At 43.6% G+C, this 17,482-nt stretch overlaps 1 protein-coding gene across 1 annotated transcript; it reads left to right on the top strand.

Moving 5' to 3' along the window:
- The first annotated feature begins 1,009 nt into the window (after nucleotides 1–1,009).
- On the top strand, nucleotides 1,010–17,367 carry LOC129839186 (REST corepressor 3-like). Its single transcript, XM_055906494.1, has 12 exons — nucleotides 1,010–1,414; nucleotides 1,522–1,578; nucleotides 1,992–2,069; nucleotides 2,177–2,229; nucleotides 2,588–2,749; nucleotides 3,039–3,163; nucleotides 3,250–3,328; nucleotides 8,202–8,423; nucleotides 12,914–12,991; nucleotides 14,327–14,384; nucleotides 14,489–14,733; nucleotides 16,905–17,367. Exons 1-12 carry the CDS (start codon nucleotides 1,291–1,293, stop codon nucleotides 17,265–17,267), a joined length of 1,644 nt encoding a protein of 547 aa, XP_055762469.1. The 5' UTR covers nucleotides 1,010–1,290; the 3' UTR covers nucleotides 17,268–17,367.
- The last annotated feature ends 115 nt before the right edge of the window (nucleotides 17,368–17,482 follow it).

Raw genomic sequence — 17,482 nt, 5'->3', positions numbered from 1 at the left:
GTGAGCAAGACTGTTTTGTACAGAAATGCAGCTCATATTAGGTACACTACAGTGTACTACAGTGTACCAACCAACCAGGCATTTCTTAATTAATTTCTTAATTCTTTATGCATATTTTTTAAATCTTTATTCATATCCAGTTTGCCTCCTCCATGGCAAACTGCTGGGGTCCATCTTCACTGACCATCTAAATGGCTTTGTGTTTTTTTTTACCAACCATTGTATCCATAGTTTAGTTCATAGACTGGGCAGAGGATAATGGAATGAGGTCTACCAATGTGGATTGGGAGGGATAGCCTACTGACATTTTCAGTTAATTAGGCCCATACTCATTTCCGATACCTAAATAGTCAAAACCATCTCCAAACGCTCACAAAGTCAACGCTCATCACTCACACGGACATAAGTCAATTACATAGGCCTTGTAAACATTTAATAGTCCTATACTTCCAAATCAATAAATTACATTAGAAAACCAAATGAACAATTCATTAATTGTGGGATCTCTCGACAGACTAGTGGTCTTTTGTCTCCATCTGCTGGCAAACCAAGGACAATGTTCAGAATAAAACGTGGCTACACAAACGACAGGTTATTTTATTTCGCATTTTATTTTGTAGTTGGGCTATATTCCTCTACCTCTCATTAGCCTAATATGGGGCCATCATTGCAAACGTAGAGTTGTTTATATTTGCAAAAAAATCTAGTCAAAAATAGCCTACGTTGAAAAGCGGTGTAGACGCTTCTTTGAATAAAGACGCTTCTTTAAAAAAGAGCATCAGGTTCTATATTGGCTTTACAAAACGCATCCAACGTATCCAAACAGACGTAGCCTATATTATGTGTAAGAAATTGTAACAAAATCTTATTGTTGTAGCCTATTCGTCTACGGAGACTGACTGTAAAACAACTCCATTTTCACCGGCGCACGCAGAGCCGCAGTTTGGCTTCATATAACCAAGTGCGTAAAAGTCCTTCCGCTAGACGAATTAGTTCCTTCCGATTTTGAATATTCAATTGCTGCATGTCTGAACAAATACAAGTCGTGTGAATTACACCAAAAACAAGCAATATCAGACTCGGGAATAGACTTGAACAATGTTTTTTTTTTATATAAATATCTTTGTAAAACCACAATAAGCTAAAAATGGTGGATGAATACTGGACTGTGGCACAGTGTCACAGCTGCGTAGCTGTGGGAGTTATTGAAAAGACGGGCTGTGAAAAAAATATCCATTGCATGGTTATATTAGGTATTCTCCCAAGGAGAACCCACAAAGATACGTAAAAATGCCTGGAATGATGGATAAAGGGTCGGAGTATCTCGGAAAGGGACGCTCTAACGGAACAAAAAGCCCTTCAAATGCATCGAATGGACATTTTTCTGATGAGAGTGGCAGTGACGACGAGCACGGTATAGCCTCGAACACTCATTTTGTCACACTGTACATGTATTATTTTGAACGCGAAAAACAGAAAAGGGATCTATTAATGTGTTATACACATTTTTCCTAATTGCAGATGTCGGAATGCGTGTGGGATCCGATTATCAAGCCAATATACCAGAATTTGATCCTGGTAAGGTTATGCTTGATCTACCTGACTGTATTCTGGTGGTAGCCTCGGTATAGGTTATGACAGTACATGTAAATGAACCTTCTTACTTTACAACCCATAGTCAGTAGTCTTTTATTTCCGAATTGAGCCAGATGTGTAGAGAATTATGGGCCCATTGAAAGATGTTGTCCATGTTTGGTTTATAGAAGCGTTTTAAAACATTTCTATACCGAGGCTATACTTGCCCACCCTAGGCTGCTATTGGTCTCCTTCAACTGAATTGGCTTTTTGTTGCTATCTAAACAATATTAACAACAATAAAGCAGCCTCTTTAGTCCTGCGTGTATTGCTTTAATTAGGCTGTTAAAATGACATGAAATTACACCATATGAAAATGTGTTTTTTCTAATTATGTATTATATATTTTTCTGTAGGTTCTACCAAGTACAGTGATAAAGATAGTGGGGGAATGTTGGTGTGGTCTCCATATCACACCATTGTCGACCCAAAATGTAAGTCAGTTTGGTTTTCACTCACATGCATCTTATTTCTAAAGACAACCCAAAGTTGATTATTTATAAGTAGTTTAATTAAACTATGATTTTTTTTCCCCCCACAGTGGATGAATATATTGCCATTGCAAAAGAGAAGCATGGGTATAATGTTGAGCAGGTATGTCTGCTTTTTAGTATTATTAGGGCCACTTTTACTAAGCTTTTTCACCGATGCAGAGAATCCACATTATTTTTCCAAATCATATGAAAAACTTGAAGCATATTCCCAATTTAAAAAATGTCCAATCCCCCCCCCCCGACAGGCCTAAAATGTACAACTGTGTGAAAGCTCAGCAAATTTGACCCCCAATGTATTAATAAACCACCACGACATACTTAAAAATAACCTATTCAAATGGTATTTAGGGGAATACCTATTCTAGTTCTGTTGCTCAAACATTTCTGGCTCAGTGAAGCCCCATAGACCTGCCTGGTGTCCATTCTCAGTAGATTCCACTCGTTGCTGTCCCCCACAGGCATTGGGCATGCTGTTCTGGCACAAACACAACATTGAGAAGTCCCTGGCAGACCTGCCCAACTTCACCCCCTTCCCCGACGAGTGGACCGTGGAGGATAAAGTGCTGTTCGAACAAGCCTTCAGCTTCCACGGAAAAAGCTTCCACAGGATTCAACAAATGGTAACATACATATATTGATATACAGTATCTCTTACTTGAATGTGTGTCTGTATACTGTTCATACAAACATACACAAGCAGTCTGGATGAATATTGCAGTTAAATTTAAGGTAATTTACGCTTGAGCCGACATCACCGTGAATGCAACCTCTGTGAACGTTGGGGTGATTGCCTTTAAAAGGCACATTGTCAACAGTGCAGTGCGCTTGTCAACAATGCGCCTTTGATTGAATCCCGGCTTTAACGTAAGTATAAGCGATCGATTGGTACCATTTTCTCATCTGTTGTAGTTACCAGACAAATCCATATCCAGCCTTGTGAAGTATTACTACTCCTGGAAGAAGACCCGGTCCAGAACCAGCCTGATGGACCGCCAGGCCAGAAAGCTAGCAAACCGAAACGCCCAAGATGACAGGCAAGAGTTGTAGCTCGGCTTTTACTACTGTCTGTGAAATTCCAAGTGGTCGGAATGCAATAATGATTTGCCTTTCTTGACATTAGTGAAGAAGAAATGGAGGAGGCCAACCCCGTCGAAGCAAACGATAGCGATTACGACCCCACCAAGGAGACGAAAAAAGAGGTACGCTATCTAAACTTTAGAATTTAAACTGATGGAATGGCAGTTGGGATATATCAAACAGTAATCAGTGACCAGCATTCACTTACAATGAGTAGTAGAGTAGACAGACGCCAAAGAAAATAGTGAAGGAAAATGCGAGGTGTTATGATGTGGGGGGGAGTTTAGTGTTAGGATATACAGTAGACAAAGACACTACCCAGGATACACTTCCACACTCCATCCCCAGGTGGCAGTAACCCAGGTATTGAGCCTGCTTGATAAGCACATCAGGTGCTGCCAATTAAGGGTGATCATCTGTCAGTGTCCCAGCTTGCAAGCTGTGAGGTTGCTAGATGGTTTGGTGGCCATGAGGCCTTTCGTTTAGTTTTGAATCTTTAGTTTAGTCATACTGGTTTGTGGTTTCCTTTTTGTATGCATGTATTTTTGTCACCATCTGAACAAGTGATAATCCACTTGGATGACCACGAGGTCAAGAGAGACAGAGCTAGCCCTGGACCAAGATAAGATTGCTGTCTCCCTGGGCACATGTGTATCCAACACGGTCCTCCAATGCTGATTTCTCACAAATGCAGACATTCAGGTTACAGAACATGTAACTAGGCCTAGGACCACTAGATAAAGCGAGTGAAACAATATCCGTAGGCTAGTTATTGGGTTAGTAACAAAGGTCACACTAAAAAAGGTACAGTAAGCGATGCATAAAGTAAACGCAAGAAGGCCGATTTCCGCAACAACTAAGAGCGTTTGAAGCACGAGACTAAACTTTTACACAGTTTTGGTTCCATAGCTATTACGTTGTAGCAGTGAGACGCACACCCATGCACTAGAATCCTGCACCGGGTTGGATACCCACTGTTGACATGCAGTTCAGAACAATTATATTGCAGGTCAAAAGTTTTAAATCAACATTTCTTTTACAAACCCAGGAGCTTGTTGAATTGTTGCGATTTCCATTATGTGAACGGTGAGCCAGACATAGTCTAGGCTACCAGCCACACAGCGAAAGTGGAGCAGGGAGCTATTCATTATTTGTGTGTTGTTGAAACGTTCCTAATTTGTCCATGTGCTGACCTTACGTTTCCTTCCACCACGCAACAATACGTAAGTTTATTTTCCCCTGACTCCTAGCTCACGCAAAAATGGCTAACGTAACAGGAGAAATGGAAAGAAAGGTTATGATGGTGGATTACACCCTCGTGGAAACATATGCTCCGCGAGTGAAATCCCCCGGTTTGGAAGGATTTTGTAGTCATTGTGGACAAGGAGGACAACAACCCAGTAGATGGATACACAGCCTGCAAAAGTGCAAGCAGGTATTTGTTTACGATAATTCAGTTAATTATCAATGAATTATTACATTAATTCAGGTTTTCGTTCATTTAGACCATACGCAGGCTATATAAAGTCTAAACCCACTAAATAAATGTAGGATATTTTTGCAGCCTATAGCTTATTCGATTCTGGGATTTTTTTTTATTTGGTTCAATTAAACTATTTGATTATCTAAACAATATTGAATGTAAAGGTATTGTTTCGTTATGTCGCCTATAGGCTTTAATTAGGTAAGAAGGTTAATTATAAGGATTTTTTCCAAAGCGGTTTCAATTGTCAATGTGCGCCACATTCAGAAAATAAGATAAGGCTATCGTTCTTAATTCATGGCATGGTTTCCTCTTATCCAAATGTTTAATAGACATGCAGACAAATTCTTTCATGCAGGGAGGGGAAATAAAATTACATTTTATTTGTCACATGCGCCAATTACAACCTTACAGTGAAATGCTTACTTTACAAGCCCTTAACCAACAATGCAGTTAAGAAAATACAAAAAAAAAGTAAGATAAGAATAACAAATAATTAAAGAGCAGCAGTAAATAACAATAGCAAGGGGGTACCGATGTCGAAGTAATTGAGTAATATGTACATGTAGGTAGAATTATTGAGGTGACTATGCATAGATAATAACAGAGTAGCAGCAGCATAGAAGAGGGGAGGAGGGCAACGCAAATAGTCTGGGTAGCCATTTGATTAGATGTTCAGGAGTGTTATGGCTTGGGGGTAGAATCTGTTTGAAGCCTCTTGGATCTAGACTTGGCGCTCCGGTACCGCCTGCCGTTTGGTAGCAGAGAGAACAGTCTATGACAAGGGTGGATGGAGTCTTTGACAATTTTTGGGGCCTTCCTCTGACATCGCCTGGTATAGAGGTCCTGGATGGCAGGAAGCTTGGCACTGGTGATGTACTGAGCCGTACACAATACCCTCTGTAGTGCTTTGCGGTCGGAGGCCGAGCAGTTGCCATACCAGGCAGTGATGCAACCCGTCAGATGTTCTCGATGGTGCAGCTGTAAAACATTTGAGGATCTGAGGACCCATGCCAAATCTTTTCAGTCTCCTGAGGGGGAATAGGTTTTGTTGTGACCTCTTCATGACTGTCTTGGTGTGCTTGGACCATGTTAGTTTGTTAGTGATGTGGACGCCAAGGAACTTGGTGAAAATGGGGTGTGCTCGGTCCTCTTTTTCCTGTAGTCCACAATCATCTCCTTTGTCTTGATCACATTGAGGGAGAGGTTGTTGTCCTTGCACAACACGGTCAGGTCTCTGACCTCCACCCTATAGGCTATCTCAACGTTGTCGGTGATCAGGCCTACCACTGTTGGGTCATCAGCAAACTTAATGATGGTGTTGGAGTCATGCCTGGCCGTGCAGTCATGAGTGAACAGGGAGTACAGGAGGGGACTGAGCACGCACCCCCTGAGGGGCCCCCGTGTTGAGGATCAGCGTGGTGGATGTGGTGTTACCTACCCTTACCACCTGGGGGCGGCCCGTCAGGAAGTCCAGGATCCAGTTGCAGAGGGAGGTGTTTAGTCCCAGGGTCCTTAGCTTAGTGATGAGCTTTGAGGGAACTATGGTGTTGAACGCTGAACTGTAGTCAATGAATAGCATTCTCATATAGGTGTTCCTTTTTTTCAGGCGTGAAAGGGCAGTGTGGAGTCTGTGGATCTATTGGTGCAGTATGCAAATTGGAGTGGGTCTAGGGTTTCTGGGATAATGGTGTTGATGTGAGCCATGCCCAGCCTTTCAAAACATTTCATGGCTACAGACGTGAGTGCTACAGGTCAGTAGTCATTTAGGCATGTTACCTTAGTGTTCTTGGCACAGAGACTATGGTGGTCTGCTTGAAACATGTTGGTATAACAGACAGACAGGGAGAGGTTGGAAATGTCAGTGAAGACACTTGCCAGTTGGTCAGCGCATGCTTGGAGTACACATCCTGGTAATCCGTCTGGCCCTGCGGCCTTGTGAATGTTGACCTGTTTAAAGGTCTTACTCACATCAGGTGCGGAGAGCGTGATCAAACAGTCATCCGGAACAGCTGATGCTCTCATGTATGTTTCAGTGTTACTTGCCTCGAAGCGAGCATAGAAGTTATTTAGCTCGTCTGGTATGCTCGTGTCCCTGGGCAGCTCTCGGCTCCCTTTGTAGTCTGTAATAGTTTACAAGCTCTGCCACATCCGACGAGCATCGGAGCCGGTGTAGCACGATTCGATCTTAGTCCTGTATTGATGCTTTGCCCGTTTGATTGTTCATCGGAGGGCATAGCTGGATTTCTTACAAGCTTCCGGGTTAGTCCCGCTCCTTGAAAGCGGCAGCGCAACCCTTTTAGCTCAGTGCGAATGTTGCCTGTAATCCATGGCTTCTGGTTGGGGTATGTACGTAGAGTCACTGTGGGGACAGCGTCCTCAATGCACTTATTGATAAAGCCAGTGACTGATGTGATGTACTCCTCAATGCCATCGGAAGAATCCCGGAACATATTCCAGTCTGTGCTAGCAAAACAGTCCTGTAGTTTTGCATCTGCTTCATCTGACCACTTTTTTTATAGACCGAGTCACTGGTGCTTCCTGCTTTAACTTTTGCTTGTAAGCAGGAATCAGGAGGATATAATTATGGTCAGATTTGCCAAATGGAGGGCAAGGGAGAGCTCTGTGTGTTGAGTAAAGGTGGTCTAGAGTTGTTTTCCCTCTAGTTGCACATTTAACATGCTGATAGAAATGAGGTAAAACTGATTTAAGTTTCCCTGCATTAAAGTCCCTTTCCACTAGGAGTGCTGGCTCTGAATGAGCATTTTCCTGTTTGCTTAGAGTACGGTTTTAGTGCCAGCATCTGTCTGTGGTGGTATGCAGACAGCTATGAAAAATACAGAAACTCTTTTGGTAGATAGTGTGGTCTACAGCTTATCATGAAATGGCCTAATACTCTGGTCATCATTTAAAAAAAATAAGTTGATGTTATTTGGCGTGTCATAGATCTTGGGACAATTCTATGCTGGTGTTCTGCCTTGATATCGGGTGGGGCTCGGAATTGATGTGGCGGGGGCGGGTTCGGGTCAAAAAAACAGAGCCGTGCAGGACTCTACCATGCATATGTGCAGATCCTCTGGTACTGTGAGAACACAGTCTTGCATTGCGCTCATCTAAATATCAGTGGTGCTGCTCATGGCAACTTCATATCGCTGAGTCTCACTTTAATATGACACTTCTTATAACTTGCAAAGGCTTCAGAACATACGCACATCCAGGTACTTTTGTGCAGGTGTGTCAGTTATAGGTGAACTCATTACCAATTAAAATGAGAGTGCCACACTGCTGTTCATCTTCCCAGGTGATTTTTCATTGATGCCTGATGAACACCGGAGAGTCGAAACGTATCAATAAAAATCACCTGGGAGCATGAACCGCAGTGTGCGCCGTTTCCTTTTATCAGACCTCTTAAAACATGCTCCCAGGTGTCATGTCATATGTCCTAACAATGACCCAATAGATGTTGCGAACAGTTGCGACAGCTAATAGGAAGTTTACCCACGCCTCTGCAGAGCCACACGGAGCCCCAGCCCCTGAGCTCCTCCAAGATTGGGCTCGGCCGACGGGAGCACCTGACCCTCATGCACCGGCACCACTCGCAGCGTTCCAAGTGCCGGCCGCCCAAGGGCATGTTCCTGACCCAGGAGGATGTGGTGGCAGTGTCGTGCAGCTCCAGCGCTGCCAATACCGTTCTTCGGCAGCTGGATATGGAGCTGGTGGGCCTCAAAAGACAGGTGAGCATTGGGGGATTCTGGTCTCAATGCAGGGCAACCTGGGTCCTCAAGGTGCTTGAGTTGAGGCTTTTTCACAGTACATTTTAGTCATTTATTCAGAGCAACTTATAGGAGCAATTAACGTCCTCTTAACCGCTAGGCTACCTGCCACCTTAGTGCTTGAGAATCTTTGGCTGTATCCTGAAAGTAAAAGATAAATACACTATATATATATATATATATATATATATATATATATATATAGTCAAAGTAAAGAAAACCCCTTGAATGAGTAGGTGTGGCCAAACTTTTCCCCCTTTGCTATGAAGCCCCTAAATAAGATCTGGTGCAACCAATACCTTCAGAAGTCATAATAAGTTAAATAAAGTCCACCTGTGTGCAATCTAAGTGTCACATGATCTGTCACATGATCTCAGTATATACAGTATATACCTGTTCTGAAAGGCCCCAGGGTCTACAACATCACTAAGAAAGGGGCACCACCAAGCAAGCGGCACCATGAATACCAAGGAGCTCTCCCAACAGGTCAGGGACAAAGTTGTGGAGAAGTACAGATCAGGGTTGGGTTATAAAAAATGATCAGAAACATAGAGCACCATAAAATCCATTATTAAAAAATGGAAAGAATACCACGACAAACTTGCCAAGAGAGGGCCACCCACCAAAACTCACGGACCAGGCAAGGAGGGCATTAATCAGAGAGACAACAAAGAGACCAAAGATAAACCTGAAGGAGCTGCAAAGCTCCACAGCGGTGATTGGAGTATCTGTCCATAGGACCACTTTAAGCCGTACACTCCACAGAGCTGGGCTTTACGGAAGAGTAGAAAGAAAAAAGCCATTGCTTAAAAAAAAAAAAAAGCAAACACATTTGGTGTTCACCAAAAGGCATGTGGGAGACTCCCGAAACATATGGAAGAAGGTACTCTGGTCAGATGAGTCTAAAATGTGCTTTTTGGCCATCAAGGAAAACGCTATGTCTGGCGCAAACCCAACACCTCTCATCACCCCGAGAACACCATCCCCACAGTGAAGCATGGTGGCGGCAGCATCATGCTGTCGGGATGTTTTTCATTGGCAGGGACTGGGAAAATGGTCAGAATTGAAGGAATGATGGATGGCGCTAAATACAGGGAAATTCTTGAGGGAAACCTGTTTCAGTCTTCCAGAGATTTGAGACTGGGACGGAGGTTCACCTTCCAGCAGGACAATAACCCTAAGCGTACTGCTAAAGCAACACTCGAGTGGTTTAAGGGGAAACATTTAAATGTATTGGAATGGTCTAGTCAACGCCCAGACCTCAATCCAATTGAGAATCTGTGGTATGACTTAATGATTGCTGCACACCAGCGGAACCCATCCAACTTAAAGGAGCTGAAGCAGTATTGCCTTGAAGAATGGGCAAAAATCCCAGTGGCAAGATGTGCCAAGCTTATAGAGACATAGCCCAAAATACTTATAGCTGTAATTGCTGCAAAAGGTGGCTCTACAAAGTATTGGCTTTGGTGGGGTGAGTAGTTATGCACGCTCAAGTACTCTATTTTTTTGTCTCGTTTCTTTCACAAGAAAAAATAATTTTGCATCTTCAAAGTGGTAGGTAAGTTGTGTAAATCAAATCAAAAAAATCTATTTTAATTCCACGTTATACGGCAACAAAGTGGGAAAAATGCCACTGGGGGTGAATACTTTCACAAGGCACTGTACCACCCCTCCCTTGTCACAACACAACTGATTGGCTCAAACGCATGAAGGAAAGAAATTTCACGAATTAACTTTAACAAGGCACACATGTTAATTGAAAATCATTCCTCATGAAGCTGGTTGAGAGAATGCCAAGAGTGTGCAAAGTTGTCATCAAGGCAAATGGTGGCTATTTGAAGAATCTAAAATATATTTTGATTTGTTGAACACTTTTTTTGGTTACTACATGATTCCATATGTTATTTCATAGTTTTGATGTCTTCACTATTCTACAATGTAGAAAATAGTACAAATGAAGAAGAACCCTTGAATGAGTAGGTGTGTCCAAACTTTTGACTGGTACTGTATATATACACAAATGTGAACACCCCTTCAAATTAGTAGATTTGGCTATTTCAGCTACATCCATTGCTGACTGGTATATAAAATTGAGCACAGCCATGCAATCTCCATAGACAAACATTCACAGTAGTTGCAAACACTCACTGCCCAGTTCCAAACTGCCTCTGGAAGCAATGTCAGCACAATAACTGTTTGTCAGGAGCTTTATCAAATGGGTTTCCATTGCCAAGCAGCCGCACACAAACTTATGATCACCATGCGCAATGCCAAGCGTCGGCTGGAGTGGTGTAAAGCTCGCTGCCATTGGACTCTGGAGCAGTGGAAACGCGTTCTCTGGAGTCATTAATCACGCTTCACCATCGATGTCCGACGGACTAATCTGGGTTTGGCGGATGCCAGGAGTTACCTGCCCCAATGCATAGTGCCAACTGTAAAGTTTGGTGCAGGAATAACGGTCTGGGGTTTTTCATGGTTCGGGCTCTAGCCCCCTTAGTTCCAGTGAAAGGAAATCTTAACGCTACAGCACCTTTTAGATGATTGTGTTTCCAACTTTGTAGCAACAGTTTGGGGAAGGCCCTTTCCTGTTTCAGCTTGACAACGCCTCCGTGGAAAGCGAGGTCCATACAGAAATGGTTTGTCAAGATCGGTGTGGAAGAACGTGACTGGCCTCCACAGAGCCCATAGAACATCTTTAGGATGAATTGGAACGCCGACTGCATGCCAGGCCTAATCGCCCAACATCAATGCCCAACCTCACTAATGCTCTTGTGGCTAGATGGAAGCAAGTCCCCGCAGCAATGGTCCAACATCTATTGGAAAGCCTTCCCTGAAGAGTGGAGGCTGTTATAGCAGCAAAGGGGGACCAACTCCATATTTATGCCCATGATTTTGGAATGAAATGTTCAAGCAACTGTCGACATACTTTTGGTTCATGTAGTGCATCAGCACTACTTACTGCATTGTGGTGTTCTAAGCATATGTACGGTGCCTTAAAAAGGGATTCACACCCCTTGACTTATTCGATATTTTGTGTTACAACGTGGGATTAAAATGGATTTCTCAATGATTTACATGTCAAAGTGGAAGAATGTTAGTGTTTTATTTTTCTTAAATTCTCTTGAATACATGTATTCAACCCCCTGAGTCAATACATATGAATCACCTTTGGCAGCGATTTTAAAGCTGTGAGTCTTTCTGGGTAAATCCAAGAGATTTAAAAAATATTGCAAATATTGTACATTCTTCAAGCTCTGTCTAGTTGGTCATTGCTAGACATCCATTTAAGTCTTGCCATAGAGTTTTGACTGAAATCAGCTTGAAAATCTAACTACACCACTCAGGAACTTTCAATGTCGTCTTGGTCAACAACTCCAGTGTATATTTGGCCTTGTGTTTTAGGTTATTGTTCTGCTGAAAGGTGAATTTGTCTCCCAGTGTCTGTTGGAAAGCTGACTGAACCAGGTTTTAATCTAGGATTTTGCATGTGCTTTGATCTATTCCGTTTATTTTTATCCACCCCCCAAAAAAAAGTCCTTGCCGATGACAACCATACCCATAACATGATGCAGCCACCACCATGGTTGAAAATATGAAGTATGGTACTCAGTGGTGTGTTGAATTTGCCCCAAGCATAGCGCTTTGTCTTCAGGACAGTTAATTAGCCAATTTCTTTGCAGTTTTACTTTAATGCGTTATGGCAAACAGGATGCATGTTTGAGAAAAAAAAATCTATACAGGCTTCCTTCTCACTCTTGACATTTAGGTTAGTATTGTGGAGTAACTACAATGTTGTTTATCCATCTCCAGCTTTCTCCTATCACAGGCATTTAAACTGTTTTAAAGTCACTATTGGCCTCATGGTGAAATCACTGAGTTTTACTTCCTCTCCGACAACAAAGTTAGGAAGGACGCTTGTATCTTTGTTGTGACTGGGTGTATTAATACACCATCCAAAGTGTAATGAATAACTTCACCATTCTCAAAGGGATAATCATTGTCTGATTATTATTATTTAATTATTTAATGTACCAGTAGGTGCCCTTTGAGGCGTTGGAAAACCTCTCTGGTCTTTGTGGTTGAATCTGTACTTGAAATTCACTGCTCGACTGAAACGACTTTACAGATAATTGTCTATTTGTGGGGTACAGAGATGAGGAAGTCATTTAATAAACGTATCTAAACACATTGCACACAGTGAGTCCATGCAACTTATTATGCCACTTGTTAAGCACATTTTTACTCCTGAACGTATTTAGGCTTGCCATAAAAGGGGTTGAATACTTGAACTCAAGACATTTTAGCTTTTCATTTTTTTAAATTAATTTGTAAACATTTCTAAAAACATAATTCTACTTTGACATTATGGGGTATTGTGTTGTAACAACAAAATGTCGATAAAGTCAAGGGACGTGAGTACTTTCTGAAGGCACTACGAATTTATCCCACAGGTTCAAAATGCAAAGCAACTGAACAGTGGTCTGAAACACAGGATGGAAGCGGGCATTGATGACTTCAAGCTGCCAGAGGTATGTGCCAATTGTTTAGATTTCAGTGAGAAAGGGACCTAGTACAACACTTATTTCTCAAATGGTGTGCACAAGTTTGTTTATATCCTTGTTAGTGAGCATTTCTCCTTTGCCAAAATAATCCATCCACCTGACAGGTGTGGCATATCAAGAAGCTTATTAAAACAGCATGATCATTACACAGGTGCACCTTGTGCTATGGGGCAATAAAGGGCCACTCTAAAATGTGCAGTTGTCACAAAACAGTGCCACAGATGTCTCAAGTTGAGGGAGTGTGCACAATTGGCACGCTGACTGCAGGAATGTCCACCAGAGGTGTTGCCAGGTCATTTAATGTTCATTTCTCTACCAAAAGTGGCCTCCAACATTGTGCTAGAGAATTTGATAGTGAGGCCGGTTGGACTTGTGTAACCAGGCCAGGACCGCCACATCCGGCTTCTTCACCTGCGGAAATGTCTGAGACAAGCCACCCGGACAGCTGATGAAACTCGTCGTCCTCACCAGGGTCTTGACCTGACTGCAGTTTGGCGTCGTAACTGACTTCAGTGGGGAAATGCTCACCTTCGATGGCTGCTGGAATACTGGAGAAGTGTGCCTTTTATGGATAAATCCCAGCTTCAACTGTACCGGCCAGATGGCAGACAGCATATATGGCGTCATGTAGGCGAGCGGTTTGCTGATGTCAACGTTGTGAACAGTGCCCCATGGTGGGGGGTTATGGTATGGTCATGCATACGCTACAGACAACTGCATTTTATCTATGGCAATTTGAATGCACAGAGATAGCGAAGAGATCCTGAGGCCCATCGTCTTGCCATTCAACCCGCCACTATCATTTCATGTTTCAGCATGACAATGCACAGTCCCATGTCGCATAGATCTGTAAACAATTCCTGGAAGCTAAAAAAAATTCCCAGTTCTTCCATGACCTGCATACTCACCAGACATGTCACCCACGACAGTGTGTTCCAGTTCCCGCCAATATCCAGCAACTTCGCACACCCACCGAAGAGTAGTGGGACAACATTCCACAGGCCACAATCAACAGCCTGATCAACTATATGCGGAGATGTCGCGCTGCATGAGGCAAATGGTGGTCGCGCCAGATACTGACTGGTTTTCTGATCCAAGCCCCTACTTTTTTTTTTTTTTTAAAGCTATCTGAGACAATAGATACATCTGTATTCCCAGTCATGTGAAATTCATAGATTAGGCCCTAATTAATTAATTTAAATGAACTGATTTCCTTATGAACTGTAACTCAGTAATATCTTTGCAATTGTTACATTTGTTTTTGTTCAGTGTATAATACCAGGTATTCTTTGTCTGTTCTAGTGCAACCAAAAAGTTAATGCCCGCTGGACAACAGATGAACAGCTTCTGGCAGTTCAAGGTGAACCTACGTTCTTTGTGCGTTTGTAGTCGGCTCATGTTCTTGTCCATGGCCCGCCAGGCTGTTTACCTCGTGCAATTTCTGAATATTTGTTGTTTCACCAGGTGTCCGGAAGTACGGGAAAGACTTCCAGGCCATTGCCGACGTTATCGGTAATAAGACGGTAGGGCAGGTAAAGAACTTCTTTGTGAACTACCGCCGCCGGTTTAACCTGGAGGAGGTGCTGCAGGAGTGGGAGGCGGAGCAGGGAACTGGCACCCCCAACGGTGACACTGCCACCTCTGGCGAGGAGGGGAAGAACAGCTCCAACACCCCTTCTGGGAAGAGTACGGACGAAGAGGAGGAGGAGGTTGTGGAGCGTTCCTTTATTCCCCTAAAACAAAACAATGTTTACCTTCCCAGAAACCCCTTCTGTAATTTCGCTATAGTTAGCTATGGGTGTTGGCCTCCCACAAGCCCCCTCTGCATGCAGGTTTTTGCTCCAACAAATCTCTAACACTGCAGTTTCATAAACATTCCTTCATAAAAAGGTGTCTTAACATTATAATCAGGGCATAAGCAGTTATGATTGTGCCAAAGTTCCTAACAATGTTAGTTGCATGTAGAAATATCTGAATGTGGTTGACTAATGGTCTTTTACTCCTTGCATGATGTGTACCTAAGTATTATTTCATAAGCAGTGGTAGATGACCATGCTATACAGTATAGAAAATAATCTAATACAAACACTGCATGACCAAAAGTATGGACAACTGCTCGTCGAACATCTCATTCCAAAATCATGGGCATAGGTCCCTCCTTTGCTGCTATAACAGCCTCCACTCTTCTGGGAAGGCTTTCCACTAGATGTTGGAACATTGCTGCTGGGACTTGCTTCCATTCAGCCACAAGAGCATTAGTGAGGTTGGGCACTGATGTTGGGCGATTAGGCCTGGCTCACAGTTAGTTCGATGGAGTTGAGGTCAGGGGTCTGTGCAGGCCAGTCAAGTTCTTCCACACCGATCTCAACAAAACAAATCTACACACAATACCCCACAATGACAGAGAAAAAACAGGTTTTGAAATGTTTGCTAATTTATTTATTTTTTAAAACTGATCACATTTACATACGTATTCAGACCCTTTACTCAGTACTTTGTTGAAGCACCTTTGGCAGCGAGTACAGCCTTGAGTCCTTGGGTATGACGCTACAAGCTTGGCATCCCTGTGTTTGGAGAGTTTCTCCCATTGTTCTCTGGAGATCCTCTCAAGCTCTGTCAGGTTAAATGGGGAGCGTCGCAACACAGCTATTTTCATGTCTCTCCAGAGATGCTTGATCAGGTTCAAGTCCGGGCTCTAGCTGGGCCACTCATGGGCATTCAGAGACTTGTCCCAAAGCCACTCCTGCGTTGTCTTGGCTGTGTTCTTAGGGTCGTTGTCTTGTTGGACTGAGGTCCTGAGCACTCTGGAGAAGGTTTTCATCAAGGATCGCTCTGTACTTTGCTCCATTCATCTTTCCCTTGATCCTGACTAGTCTCCCAGTCCCTGCTGCTGAAAAACATCCCCACAGCATGATGCTGCCACCACCATGCTTCACCATAGGGATGGTGCCAGGTTTCCTCCATACGTGACGCTTGGCATTCAGGCCAAAGAGTTCAGGCTTGGTTTCATCAGACCAGAGAACCTTGTTTGTAATGGTCAGTCTTTAGGTGCCTTTTGGCAAACTCCAAGGGGGCTGTCATGTGCCTTTTAAGGAGTGGCTTCTGTCTGGCCACTCTACCATAAAGGCCTGATTGGTGGAGGACTGCAGAGATGGTGGTCCTTCTGTAAGGTTCTCCCATCTCCACAGAGGAACTCTGGAGCTCTGTCAGAGTGACCATCGGGTTCTTGGTCACCTCCCTGACCAAGGCCCTTCTCCCATGATTGCTCAGTTTGGCCGGGCGGCCAGCTCTAGGAAGTGTCTTGGTAGTTCCAAACGTCCTTCATTTAAGAATGGAGGCCACTGTTTTCTTGAGGACGTTCAATGCCTAGACACAATCCTGTCTCGGAGCTCTACGGACAATTCTTTCGACTTCCTGGCTTGGTTTTTCCTCTGACATGCACTGTCAACTGTGGGACCTTATATAGACAGGTGTGTGTGTGTGGACATGATTTGGAACGACACAATCAATTGAATTTACCACAAGGTGGACTCAATCAAGTTGTAAAAACATCAAGGATGATCAATGGAAACATGATGCACCTGAGCTCAATTTCGATTCTCATAGCAAAGGGTCTGAATAATATGTAAATAAAGTATTTATGTTTTTAATAGATTTGCTAAAAATTCTAAAGACCTGTTTTTGCTTTGTCATTATAAGTATTGTGTGTAGATGGGAGAATAACACATTTTAAAAAATCAATTTTAGCATAAGGCTGTAATGTAACACTATGGAAAAAGTCAAGGGGTCCCAATACTTTTCCGAATGCACTGTATGCTGTAATGTATTGCCCATCTGTGTTTTGGTCTGAAATCCCAACTCACGCCCCTCTCTCTTCCAGGGCCAGGTGACCCTCTCGTCAGGCCCTTCTCCCGCTGCCACTTCCTCTGCAACTTTCCAGACCCTGGTGACGTCGTCGGCAACCTCGCTCAACCAGCCGCCCCCGCTCCTACGGCCATCCCTGCCGGCCACTCCAGCCCTCCACAGGCAGCCGCCCCCTCTCCAGCAGCAGGCCCGCTTCCTCCAACCCCGGCCCGTGCTCAACCAGCCCCCCCCACTCATCCGGCCCTCCAACCCCCCGCCCCCGCGCCTCAATCCCCGGCCGCTTGTCCCCACCTCCACAGGGTGCCCAGGCCCCAGCCAGCCGCCCCCCACCCTGGTGGGCATCCCATCGGAGACGCCATCCTCCTCCACGCTGCACTGAGTGTGTGCAATGGCGAAGCAAGAAAACTGAAAAGTCTTGGTCGTTTTTTTTTTTACTTGGTCGTTTGTTTGCTTGTATTTTTCTTGACAATGATCTGTTGTTTTCCTGAAGGTCGTCAATCGTTGGTTGTTATGAGGAAATTATGTATATTAATGAGAAAAGTAAAACCGTTGACGTTTTTAAAGTATATGTATATTAGGTTAGGTCTTAGTTTT

This window comes from Salvelinus fontinalis, chromosome 40 (assembly GCF_029448725.1).
Source record: "Salvelinus fontinalis isolate EN_2023a chromosome 40, ASM2944872v1, whole genome shotgun sequence".
NCBI lineage: Eukaryota > Metazoa > Chordata > Actinopteri > Salmoniformes > Salmonidae > Salvelinus > Salvelinus fontinalis.
This window is presented reverse-complemented; position numbering and strand designations above follow the sequence as displayed.